At 39.1% G+C, this 13916-nt stretch overlaps 1 protein-coding gene and 1 non-coding gene across 2 annotated transcripts; one reads left to right on the forward strand and one right to left on the reverse strand.

The window, feature by feature from the left end:
• Positions 1–313: 313 nt before the first annotated feature.
• On the reverse strand, positions 314–12847 carry LOC115918713 (chymotrypsin B-like). The gene is made up of 7 exons (XM_030987784.1): positions 12487–12847; positions 7505–7748; positions 6633–6674; positions 4885–5101; positions 3227–3504; positions 2475–2617; positions 314–2081 (listed from the first exon to the last, which is right to left on the reverse strand). The coding sequence occupies exons 2-7, from the start codon at positions 7692–7694 to the stop codon at positions 1896–1898; spliced, it is 1056 nt and encodes a 351-aa protein (XP_030843644.1). The 5' UTR covers positions 7695–7748; positions 12487–12847; the 3' UTR covers positions 314–1895.
• LOC115924986 lies at positions 11638–11856 on the forward strand. Its single transcript, XR_004064526.1, has one exon. It is a non-coding gene; the product is annotated as a small nucleolar RNA U3 (small nucleolar RNA).
• Positions 12848–13916: the final 1069 nt, after the last annotated feature.

Raw genomic sequence — 13916 nt, forward strand, 5'->3', positions numbered from 1 at the left:
CCCGGGCCCCCCCTTGAGAAAAAAATCATGTAAAATCACGTGATTTTTACCTTTTTTGGGGGTTGGGCCCCCCCCCCTGGCGCTCAAGGGGGGGGGTGCAAATTGAAATTTTTTTGAGGATCAAAAAAAAAAAAATGTGCTCACTACCCCCCCCCCCCCCACTGAGCGAATTTTCGGCCGGCGCGATTTTCAAATTTTCGGGAGCAAAAAAAAAAAGAAGTTGGGCCCCCTCCCCTAAGAAATCCTGGATCCGCGCCTGGGAGGGGGACCGTCATCTCCCCATTAATTCACGCCCCTTTTCATTCTATCTTCATTTTTTTTCGGTCTCGCATATTTTCCCAACTTTTCCCCCCTGTTTTTCGTTTGAGGGCACGTGCCCACACGTCCCCTGTAGCTACCCTACAGTAGGTACAGCTCTGTCAAAGTCGTCATCAATAATACTGTCCATCATTTATGAGATATCTATACACATGTGGCTCTTTATTGTGAATTATCATCAGCATAGGTTCAAATCCAAACAGCTTTTTGCCACGACCAACGCAATAAATCTATCTCATGATTTTCCTCGATTTAAAAGAGATGCGCGTTCTCCATTGATAAAAAGGTTCTCCTCTAAGCCGTTTAGCACACAATTATAACATGCAAATTCCATTCCTTTAAAATAACACATAATATTGAGTATTGGTGATGAGTGTATCAACTTTAATACTAAAACAAAATCGCCCTTTCACATATAAAAATGAACTGGATACTATACTGCATAGCGAAATACACATTGGCTTCCCCATTTTGGTACACGAAACCTTTTAAAATATATGAATCAAAATAATGCAAGGGTTGGCACGTAACAAATAGAGCTGGCAAGAACTGGCAATGTTTAGTTTAGATAGTAAATTAAAACATAATACCTCGTGCTACATACAAAAAGAAGAAGGAAAAAACGAAAACCGATTTCTGTTAAACTTGCTGTTCTTTGTGCAAGCAATTCATTCAATCGCAGTTTCATTTTATAAGCTAGTACTTCTCTCATACAAAAACAAAATTTTAATCTTGCACTGTTATTAATTAAAACGAAGGTCTTACTCAGGAATGTGATTAAAGTACCAAATTAAAACACTTCCACAGCTTACTACGATGACCAGTTTCAAGAATTATCATTACTGACACGGACATTTCTAATACTCAAATCTCAGAGGAAGAGAAAAATCAGTCTCTATTTCGACGCAACAATCATTGAACGCTCAAACCATCAGAAAAATTCCGATTATCAATTGAGCAAAAGAATTGACACAGCACACTTTTAAGGAAAACGAATAAGTTTCTATGATTTCTTCAAATTTAATCTAATCCAATCCTTTGCAATACTTTCTGCTTTTGAAAAATGATGCTTGGCCACACTATCATGCAATTAATCATACAATTGTTTGTAGTATCAACATCATGATACGGTAATTAATCGTATCTAAAATTGTATCTATCTTAAAAAAGTACTTTGTAAATTCATCTTACTAAATCATACCTCAATTCATATTATCATCATTTCATATCATCTCGTAAAAAAAAGGTATGGACAAGAAGGCTGCTGGTCATATAAATGAAAATCGAAGTGCGGAAGAAAATAGTGAAGTTTAACTTCAATTAATGCAATAGTTAATTTCAATACTATCATTTTTTGCATCTTCGTTTGAAGAAAAATACTGTTTTTTTTACCAACAAAATAAGAGAAAAAAAAAATCAAATTAGCCTTCTTTTTGGTAAGCTTGAGATGCTATATCCCAATATCTTTGGTATGCACGTTAAGCGAATGGATTAAAACATCCAAAATTCCTGGCTTTCTTCGTAAACCCCATTCAACCCGTTTTCGCGGACAACGCGATGGCATGTCGATAACGTCGTCATCTGCGGGATTCATCGTCGACGGTTTTCATGATGAAGTCGTCGAAGTAGCTGGAGACACGAGAGTAGACCCCTGGGGCAGGATCGCCTGGATTCCAGCAGCCGTAACCAAAGCTTGTCACTCCAATCATAGACCAGACATCGCTGATACTGTCTTGACACACCAAGGGACCACCACTGTCACCCTGAAAGATAAAAAAAAAAAAAGTTACTGGAACAAAATTATTTTAGACTTTGACAAGTAATTGCGATAACTTGTTTAATTTCCTGATTCAGTTTCCTATTGTTTTATCATGAAATTTCTACTATTTTGTCCTTGCTCTTGTCCTTGGCAATCCGCACCAAATCAGTTGTACCAAGAAATATAAAAACAACCCCCAAACCTCTGCATATTTCTCCCAAATCAAGTCACTTTAAAACAATAGATTTCTCAACAATGATTCATTAAGAAAATAAAAGCACATAAAGAAACCATCGCAAGCTGTACCACATTGTACCGATTGTTTTAGGGCCGGGGCACACACCATGCCAGTGACCGAGGGAGGGAGGGGGGGGGGGGGTGGTGTAGATTCACATACCTTGCAGGTGTCGACCTGCCAGTCAGGAGAGATTGCACAGATCATGTCTGACGTCACGTGATGTCGGGTACCGTAGTCCTCAGAGCAATTCTGACGAGGTACCAGGGGCGTTCGACCTTCCTGCAAACCTGTCGATGCCATAACTGAGGAAAGAATTTGAAGTAAGATTTTCTTTTTTAATGACTCATATGCAATTTTTAAACCCAAGAAACATAAAGTCTTTGAAGATAATTCGTATTAGTAGAAATTTTGCTCAAACACAAGCAAAGGCAACTAATCAAATACATGATGTAAAATCGATTAAAACTGCAAGCAGAGCGTTAGATCTTGAGTGGAAAACCGCGCTAAGTGTATTCTTGCAGTTGCTTCATTTTTGCTTCTTTTTGCAGTTGTCAATGAATATGAACAGTTTTCCATTGTGACACGATTCGGAAAGAGTAATTATGAATAATTATTGATCTTTAGGTTCTGATGAATGGACAGTTGGCCTTGTTCCACTTTTAAATCATTAGGCCTATACAATATCAAACTGATTTTAATAATAGCAACAAATTAGAGCTGGAGGGATATTCTTTCGTTCTGTCTCTCTCTCTCTCTCTCTCTCTACATTTTTGTTTCTCTCTCTCTCCCTCCCTCTCTCTTTCTCTCTCTCTCTCTCTCTCTCTCTCTCTCTATCTTTGTCTCTCCCTCTCTCTCTAACCCCTTCTCTCTTCATGTTTTAGATAACCAGGAATGTGCTAACTTTAACTCACGCGAAACGGACGTGGCTCCCCATCCAGTGACGTAGCACTTGGAGTAATCCTCGAGCTCGTTCCTGCCTTCATTCAAACAAACCGGTGACACGCCCTTGCTTTGAAATACCGGTGGGTCGAATCGAATGAGGGCGATATCATCGGCGAAGGTGGACGAGTCGAAATCGGGATGGATGAAGGTCTCCAAGCTTTCCCTGGTCACGTGATATTCTGAAGATTCGGCGATAGACGTGTCTCCCATTGTGACGTAGCCCAGAGGGCGGCTGGTGATGGTGGAACTGTTGATGCAGAGGAAGATCGGGGACGAGGTACAAATAATGGAAATGTATTATGTAGGAATTAGCTCTTCTTTTTATAGGTCTATTAATGTGAACTACGTAGGAGTAACTATGACGGTAACCCGCTTCTAAGCTTTATATGATTGTTTCTTAATTTAGTTTGAAGTAACCACTCCTTGTCATTGCATCCTACACCAGGGGCGGATCCAGCCGGCGGCACTAGGAGGGGGCCTCAATTCGTGAGAAAATATTTTGCGGCGAAACAGTCGGCCGATTCGCTCAATGGGGGGGGGGGGGGGGGGGGGGGGGGGGGGGGGAGTGAGCTCTAATTTTGTTTTGGCCCTCGAAAATGTGAAAAATCGCACCCCCCCCCCCCCACTTGAGCGCTGGGGAGGGGGGCCATCTCCAAAAGAAGGTAAAATTTGTGTGTTTTTACACATTTTTTTTCTCCCTAGGGGAGGGGGCCCGGATCCCCCTGGATCCGCCACTGTCCCACACGCAAAAAAGTACTGGAAAGAAATTAAATGAAATGAAAAGAAAAGACTAGACAAAAAAAGCTAAATAAATACATGTTTTGTCACTTTGATATAGCGGTATTCCATCCACTAAACCCTACATGAAGTGGTTTCAACGCTATATTTATGCCAGTTCACTTCAGTCCAATGTGAATAGTCGCTAGCAGATATACATATCTTTGTTAATCATATACTGTATGTTGTTGCGTAGGCTTACTACCGATAGAAAGCGCAGTTTTGTCGGCATTAACACATAAATATATCTCTCAGACTTTGAGCGATATATAATATATGAACATAATCTGATAGCGCAACTAGATATTGGAATAAAAAGCCTTTTGGTAGTTCCTTCAAAGCCTTTTGTATTCCTAGAATATTAAGGACATCTGCACAAAAATTATTAAAAGTTGGTCAAAGACAGGCAGAGTGTGGCAGAAGGGGGCCGGAGGGGGCGCTAAAAAACCTTATCCATATTATTGGAGTTTCCCAAGGAATTGAGAAGCACTCGAAAAGGCTAATTGAATATGCCTTTCTAAAATTTGCCCGGGTAAAGAGTAAGATTGTTCCGATCCTGGTTAGTGGACATGATCGATAGACTACTCTCTAAAAAAAATTGAGTGATCACGGACGTCACTCCTCTGGAGAGGGAAATGTAGTGAAAATAGAGTGAACATTCACTCCTTTCTTCATAGAGAGCACTCTAAAATCAATCGACTTTCACTCCTAAACAAGTGATCACGGACGACACTCCCAAGAAAGTGAAAATAGAGTGAAAATTCACTCTTTTTTTAAAGAGAGTAGACTGCGATTTCCCCCAAAATGACGACTTCGTCTACATAAATTATCATTGGCTGCGTGCACTTACACGCAGTGTCCAGCGGTGAGTAGCCATTGGTCACTGATCAGAGTGGCACCGCAGATGTGGTCACCACTCTCGTCCCTCAAAGAAACCATCCACGGCCACGCCTCAATGGTAGTAGGGCGCCCTCCCGAAACCCGAGTGTCGATGCCAGGGTGTGGAACCTCACCACGACGGCCACATATAGACGAGGAGACGTTGGTTTCAGTACTGGGCGAGGTGTCTGTAGAGTAGTAGACAAGTTTGAAATTTAAAAGTTTGAGATGTTGCCGAGGTCCAGAATAATATCTCGTCTTGAAATGGAAGTACCAATGAGCTGTTCCACATCTTCTTTAAAAGAAAAAAAATATCATCAGTAATACTACAGACTTAAAAAGATTCGAATATAAAATGTATATCCCCCACGGGAGTTAGCACATTTCGTGCTAGCCCCGCTGCACACGAGGCGTTATTTCCCGTGCCCAGTATGCGCGTGCGCACATTCACTTAAAGTCCCACTGTACTACTTGAAGCTACTTGTTCCCTCTATATAAAAAACAATGTCAGTGAAAACGCTTTGTGGTCTAATCCCTACTGGCCAAACTAGCACAGACGGGCTTTAAGATCTAATTATATTCGGATCGCTTAGTTTATGATGCCCTTTAAATATAACGCTATCCCACTGCTCAGTTTGGCTCTAGCTTGCAACGAGACAATCGGAGACCATAACTTATCTTCCGACTTCCGTTGCCATGGGAACAACTCAACTGCTATCAGACTGGGTATCTTTTGATTTATTGGGTACCTCGATCCTAAAACGTGACTCGTACGGTTCATGATCGGGCACAAACCAAGGTCACAACATAGCATTCAATACAAGCTCAGAGTCTGATGCAGCTTTAAAATATTGAAACGGTGCATGAAAAGAAGAAAAAAGGGTATATCGACTTTCCAATTGTCTCTCGTTATTTTCACCCTCTCACCCCCCCCCCCCCCTCTCTCTCTCTCTCTCTTTTCTGGCACTGATTAGCTTTTGTGTTACAATTCGTCGATCATTTCACGAACCGGCACGCACATAGAAAATCGTGTAAATTGTCAAATTTGAGTTTTCTTCACTTTATTATTATTATTGTGTGAAGGCTTACTTATTTGTAATATGAGCAAGATCGCAAGGACATTTAAGGAATGTAGTAGTTTTTTAATAGTTTTTTTTTTTTTGGGGGGGGGGGGGGGGGGTAACTTATTGTACATCCCACAAAAATCATGTTATGTTCGGATAATCATTGCAATGTTCGCACATTTCAATACGTGATGAACAGCCCGACTAGTCTATTGCAATCGCCTTTAGTTGATATAATTTTTAAACAGTCTATGCGGCTGTGTTTATTAAACATTGTTAATATTGCTTTATATATATTTATATATTTATCAACATCTGATTGCACGTATCACATAAAGTGGAGTGAAACTTGTAAACATGTGATATCAAAGAAACACTTTCATGCAATAGAGAATAGAAAGGGAAACCACAGACTAGAGCTTTGTAAAAGAAATGCAGATACTAGGTCTAAAAAGTGGAGTTCATATCACGGCTTATTGATAGAACAATAACAATTTCACTGGGAAAATCGACGGTTTTGGATCAAGGTGTTGTTTTGATGGATAAACTTGGAAGAGGAAGTATGTTATTATTCTGGATTTCGATTGTCTTGATCTATAAAATACCTATAATGGTTTCCGATTTCCGTTCAGAAAAACAAAAATCTAGGTCTCACCTTCAACCATGGATGGTTCCTTCGCATATATATGACGGTCATCTGAAGAAGAAGACGAAGAAGAGGAAGAAGAAGAAAAGAGATAGAGATCAAGGGGGAAATCAGAAACAAAAATAGATGTGTCTCTAAGAGTGAGAGGTTACATCGGGGTAAATGCATAAATGTCTTTTATATGTTACAATTAAAGTGTTTATAGAAAATGTTACAAAGGGTGGACTTGACATTATGAACATTTCATGAAGGAATACGTCGCTCACTCATTCAATCATACAGACATCAATAGACAGTCGCCATTAAACCAAGAAGAGGAAAGAGGGGTAGAAGAAGAGGAAGAAGAAGAAGAAGAAGAAGAGGTAGAAGAAGGAAAGAAGAAGAAGAAGAAAAATAACAACAAAATTATTTTTCTTTATTATTAGACAACAACGCAAATACTGACATGAAGTGAGAAAAAATCCTATGAAACTTTTTTTTTAAATGATGAAATAATACTTACTCAAAAATAGAATTATGGCCAAATGTTTTTTTTTTATTTTTGAATTTGATATTGAGTCTATGTTTTGATTGAAATATTATATTACAGAGGTGGTGAAACAAAACAATTAATGCTTTAAAAATCCAATTTCCATTTATTATTTTATTTTGGGGACCATTCCCAAGTGAAAAAAGTGAGGAAACAAAAATTCACCGGTTGATAATTCGTGAACCAAAAAGTGGCAGTTAACATTTTGGAAGCATGACGCTGAGAGAAAAGTTATATTTTCTCATCTTCAAGTTAAATGCAATATAAAACAGATTTAAAATTAACAATAGACATACGGTTGAAAGAACTTGATCTTTGTTGACACCAGCGCTGAAAAATAATAAATACTTACCTTTGAAAACCAAAAACAGAACCAGAAGAACGACGGTAAGCGTCACGAAGGAGGAGAAGAGCATCCAGGGAACGATTCTCTTGCTGTCATGGCAACAGATGCGGTGTCGATGCGATCCAAGGCGTGACTGACATTCAACATCCATGGTGACTTTAGGGCGGTCCGATTGCTCAGTCATGGTTATTTTCATCAAAGGTTACTGGTTTGGTGATTATTCAATTTGCGTCGGCTTGATCATCAGAACCTAAAGAATGATTCAAGAAAAATAATTACAGTTAAAGGATACATTATTATAGAAGAGAAGGCAGAAAGAGAGAAAGGAGAAGAAGAAAAATGTTGGAAATAAAGGAGAAGAAGAAGAAGAAGAAGAAGAAGAAGAAGAAGGAGGAGGAGGAGGAGGAGGAGAAGAAGAAAGTCGTTTAATTAAATTCAAACAATTATGTTCTCGAGGATGATTCTAAACATCCTACGTTTTAATCCTTTATTTGCTCCGGAATTACGGTAATACGCGAATCACTCATATTCATAATCAAAGGACTTAGGAAGTTTGTACCTTTACCAACTGGCAGGCAAAACACAACGGCCCGAATTCACGAAGGAGCTTTGTCGACAAACCTCCTTTTGTTTCGACAAAACCAGGTTTGTAAAAAACGCGTCAAAACGCGTCATATGCCGTACATAAACCTCGGTTTGTGGACAAACCTCCTTTGTGAATTCGGGCCAACACGTCTAAGTATGTAATTCTTATTTTTAAGAAGTCTATGTTTTGTCCCATAACTATGTATTGTATGTTTGGGTTTGTGTTTCCTTGAATGTAAATTAAACTATTATTATGTATGTATATTTCTGCTGTTTCTAACTGTGTATTTTTGCTGCAAAAACTACTGCACATCACCCAGGGGCGGATCCACGTAGCGATTTTTCCGGCCCGGCCCCCCTAGCCCCCCAAAACGATTTTAAAAAATAGGATAATAACGTAAAGTTAACCTTTTTATAAACACTAAACAAAAGCGCCCCCCCAAAAATAATAAATAAATAATAATAATTGATTCACTGACCGGCTGAGTCGGCGCTAAATTTTTCCGGCCTCCAAAACTCGATCAAAAAAGGGAAAGAAGAAAGGTGCTCTCCCCCCCCCCCGCGCTTATTTACCGGCTGGCTGAGTCGGGGTAAAATATTTCCTGAAAAATTGGACAACAAAAGTGCCTCCTACCCCCCCCCCCCCCCCCCCCCCCCCCCCCCCCCCCGCTTATTCACCGGTGGCTGAGTCGCAACTAATATTTTCTCACGGATTGGGCCCCCCCCCCCTCTTCCCGCCGGCTGGATCCGCCACTGCATCACCACAACAGTGGTAATCACGATGGCCTACGTGACAAAGCTTTCAACCATGACCTACATAGTGAGGGTACTAAGGGTAGGCAGATGACTTAGATAAAATGAAAATGTCATTGCGATACATCCATCCATTGTTCATGAATCTCAGATAGATAGCGAAGGCTCATATATCCTGGCTCACAAACCCGTATCGTGAACTGTTACAGTTCATGTTTTATCATCCGTGGCTGATAAGTTACATCCATACGGAATAAAGGTACCCTGAGGGAAATTAGGGGAAAAGTAACCCAGATTTGAGATGAATGAACAAAGAAGAAGGACGTTCTGGTGAACCTGTGAAAGATCAGATCATACATGATTGTTAACTTACTGATAATTTCGGTCACGATGTGTGATATTAACATTGAAGTAACCATACCCATTCGCAGGCGTGTACGCAGGATTTTTTCAAGGGGAGGGGGGGGGGGGTTAACATTTTTAATCGGGCCGAAAATTTCGCATCGACTCAGCCAGCCGCTGAATAAGCCGGGGGGGGGGGGGGGGGGGGGGGGGGGGGGTAAGAGGACACTTTTTTTTTTTCTCGAAATTTTTTAGGTCAGCCAAAAAAAAAAAAACCAAAGGGGGGGGGGGGGTTTGGTTTTTTTTAGGGGGGTTTATACACATAAAAATACCAAAGGGGGGTTTAACCCCCCAAACACCCCCCTGCGTACGCGCCTGCCCATTCGTATGTGCTATAGATTACTCGCAATCATGTCCCTTTCTACATATGTTGGAAGGGACTTGCTTTAAAAAACGACATGTGAATAAACCCGTATATGTACCCATGATATAAGTAGGAGCTACATAACACATATGATATTATATGTGCTAAAAATGTGCTACCCATGTGTACGTTATTATGAAGAGTGATATCAACATTCAATATTTTATTTCCTCCATCATTCATCCGATTTGTCATAAACTTAATTATGTTTGTGTCAGTTCGGGTCAACTTACATAAAACAGTATGACTTCGTTAACAAATTATGGGTACACATTTTTCTTAACAAAAGAACTCGGATTTTATTGGAATAAAATTCGAAAGTAATTTAGCATATCTTCTTCTTCTGAGAATGCGTTTCCAAACTGCAGTAGGAATACATAGAGATAAAGACCTACTGGTTCATTTCAGTTTCATTCTTTTTGGGGCCTTCTCTTTCAAATTCTGCGGCAAAATGACAAACAAATAATCACTCTTTTTTCAAAAACTACAGAATGACTCCCCCCCCCCCCCCCCCCCCAAAAAAAAAAATATATAATATTAGTCGATAATGACACGATGAAAGACAAAACACCAAATGCGAGGTGCAATCTTTTTTTTTCTTCAATTTTCACGAGACTTGATTAAGATTTACAAAAATCTGATCTTACACGCTTGTTCTGAAATGAAAATAATACATAAAGAGAAGAGAATCAGTACAAGCCAATAAGCTCACGATGAGGTTCCAAAGGTTTATCTACTGAACATTATGTTACCAAAATAAAAGGACGAGAAAAAAAAACACACACCAAAAAACAAAACGTAGACAAAACATAGCACTAACAGAAAGGACACTGAACGAAACATGAGGTAAACATGATTAATCTATTAAAAAAAAATACGTTCGTATCATAATGTCCCATTTGCAGGCCAGAAAAAAAATAAAATAAAAGATAATACTATTTTAGAACTTTCCTCAAAACAAAAGGGCTTAAAATGTCTTTTAGTGGGAAAATAACGAATATTAGATGTCGAATTGACTGTAGTTGTAGTAATTGCAATCATTTTAGTAATAGTCTGATATTCAGACCATTGTACCGAATGGTCGTACGTAATGTGCTGCGCAAAGATTCAATCAGTTTAATTTTGGCCATTACAAGAAGTGGGTCATTGATCTAGACAAATACTCATGTACCTTCACAAGTTCACAGCTCATTTAATTCATGTTATTACCAAAGAAAAAAGTCAGTCAGTCAGTCACTCAATAATATCTGACAGTGTTTTCTAGAAAGCAAACGGGATTCCTTGCATAATTTGAATAATATGACTCTGCTAACGTTTTACAGACAGAACATATGGGCCTACGCGACATATTCATAATTCCTGCAAAGTTCTACAGAGTTTGATGTTGGCTGCGAATGGGACATAGTACCTTTATTTTTCAAATTAAATTTCCTACTTTTCCCGAAACAATTTATATTTGTCAGAAAGTATACACTCTCATATGCAGTAATATTTTTTTTAATTTTTATATTTACACGAATAATTTAGTCACTTCAATTTTGTATGTTGTACATTTGAGACATTGAATTGCATGATAGAAAACAAACATACATTGTATATTATAACTTCTTTTTTTCAAGTGCAAACAATTATGTAATCTATACATTTTCAAATACCTTTGACCACTTAACGATGCATAAGTATGTTTGGTTTTAGAATTTACATCCTTTATGGATAAAGAGAAACAAAATTCCTGTCTGGTATCAAAGACTAACAATATATCATGAATATTCATCATAAAGCTGTTCTATTCCAGCTCTTCCAAGCATCTACCAAGGATTTCACCTTTACCCTCAACTAAGAAGAAAATCCAGGCCAGTTAAAAAAAAAAAAAAACTTAAATTATTATTGTGATATAAGTTATAACTCTTTAATAAAGTATAAATATCTTTTACCGTCCCTCGATTCGGTAATACTCGGGAAAATATTAGTTACTAACCATATTTAATGATGTTTAATCCTTCTATATATATTTCCTAAATTATATAGTAAATTTAAGATCATACTTTTAGGGATCATTTCTATAGTATGTATCGTTCTCTTACGACACACTAATGTCCCCACACCTAACCACGATGAAGAGTCGTAGCGTTTCCCTCTAAGCGCGAAGCGGACTTCGAGTGTTATCTTCTCGATAACTCGCTCGTCGTCATTGATGACCGTTCCTCTTCTTCCTTTGCGAGGAATAGGAGGAGGGAAACGCATTCTGAGTGGTTAGATTTTTTATTGAAATGCAAAAAAAAAGATGGCACATTACACACGTTGTAGATACCATGTTAACATTGCAACAACATAATCCAGAAGACCAAAATGGTCGACTACAAACGGTACGGAATGGCATTTCCAGAGAGCTTTCCGCCTTGAATGAGGAATATTATACAAGACATTTTGAATTAAAAAAAAAAAAAAAAATCGCTTCATTAGCCCATTTGTGAAATGTTCAATTTCATGTACGTTTGTTACGGAATGACAGATTTGTTTTTTATTCTGTAACAAAGCTATTTAAATTTCAATATTTTATACTTTTGAGGAATGGTTGATAAGAAACAACTATTCGGAAAGAACCTCATATAAGTTTTTTTATTTTATATATATATATTTGTTTATATTTGTGTGTTTATTAAATTTTCAATCATATACACATTACAAGTCATTGTTGTATATTATAACTTCATAACAGTACATCCCATTACTGGAGGAAAGTTTAGTCAAGGAGCAATAATGAAAGACATATCCATGCAAACCTTGCGCATAAAATATGTTCGAACAGACTCGATACACAAACAACACACACAAACGTATCCACACTGCGATATGATAATCAGCTGCTTGGTATAATACTCACTTCACAAACGACGTATATTACGTGCGAAAGCCTATATCGTCGTCTCGAGAGGCATCAGCTGTTTCAAAGCTACGTGGAAGCACGCATAAGGACAATCTCACAAAAATATAATACTTGCGTTCCATCTATGGAAATTACCAATCGATTTGTGGTAAATCGGAATTATTAGACCTTGTAATACTGATATATTCTTCCGAATGCTGTTTACTGGATGCATGTAGTCCTCGAAGCCCGCTGACAATATCTGAAACTGCTCGTACCACAATGATTTCTCGATATGTGCATATCCTCTCGATCTCTCGCTCCAGTACTAGTCTCAGCTGGTTTACGACGAAGCAGAATGGAGGTTGATGGGTGACCTGGGAGTGAGGCTTGGCTTCTCGTCTCCGGTAACAGCTGAGGCCATCTCGGGTCACAGGGCAGGGGTCAGACGGTACCTTGTTCCCAAGACGATTAGATAAAGAATAGACGACGGGGTTAAAAATAGATTGGGTGGCGTGACTTTTGTTGCCTTGGTAATAATAAAAAAGGAGAGAGCCTAGATTTGAAAGACAATAACATCTCGATGGATATAGCACGAAGTGTATTATGATGTTTGACGGATAGAATATTATGTGGACAAAAATGTAAGTGTAAGGGGTAGATATTGTCACATATCATCCACATAAATACCTTGACACAATAAAGAAGAAAAAAAACATACCTTGAACCTTGAAGTATAAATAAGGAAAGCGGATAAAGTGTTAATATTAAAGAGAAAAAATATTAAATGCAGGGAATTAAAGGTAAAGACCAGTATTGGAAACGCCCCAATTTCAAAAAATGAAATGGAAGCTCTCATTACCAATCATGTGAAAGAATATGTTTTGACTAATACATGATAATAAAAAATTTGCCGGAAACCGCCTACTAATTCATATATTTGGTAAATTTGTTTCTCTCATGGTCTGTGAGAGATATAGTGTAGTCCCATATACATCTTTCTGTGTATAGTGCTTGTAACTTTACGAAGAATGGGGGTTCCATGACACATGCTCCGCCGACGATTGCTCCGCCGACATTTACTCCGCAAAACGCGACAATTGCTCCGCGACATTTGCTCCGCGACATTTGCTCCGACGTCAAATGCTCCGCCGACAGGTGCTCCGCCGACAGTTGCTCCGCCGACAGTTGCTCCGCCGACAATTGCTCCGCCGACAGATGCTCCGCCGACAATTGCTCCTCCGACAATTGCTCCGCCGACAATTGCTCCGCCGTCAATTGCTCCGCAAAACGCGACAATTGCTCCGCCGACATTTGCTCCGCCGACATTTGCTCCGCCTGAAGCGACACTTGCTCCGCCGACATTTGCTCCGCCGACATTTGCTCCGCCGACATTTGCTCCGCCGTCAATTGCTCCGCCGACAATTGCTCCGCCTGAAGCGACAATT

This window comes from Strongylocentrotus purpuratus, unplaced genomic scaffold (assembly GCF_000002235.5).
Source record: "Strongylocentrotus purpuratus isolate Spur 01 unplaced genomic scaffold, Spur_5.0 spur5_contig_839, whole genome shotgun sequence".
NCBI classification, from domain to species: Eukaryota; Metazoa; Echinodermata; class Echinoidea; order Camarodonta; family Strongylocentrotidae; genus Strongylocentrotus; species Strongylocentrotus purpuratus.

Excerpts from the sequence above, each read along its gene's own strand:
- LOC115918713 (XM_030987784.1), bottom strand. The coding sequence starts at position 7,694 with ATGAAAATAACCATGACTGAGCAATCGGACCGCCCTAAAGTCACCATG. Across the intron at positions 5,102-6,632 it reads GGAACCATCCATGGTTGAAG|ACACCTCGCCCAGTACTGAA; the intron begins GTGAGACCTAGA and ends ACTACTCTACAG. Across the intron at positions 3,505-4,884 it reads CTCACCGCTGGACACTGCGT|TTCCACCATCACCAGCCGCC; the intron begins GTAAGTGCACGC and ends CTGCATCAACAG.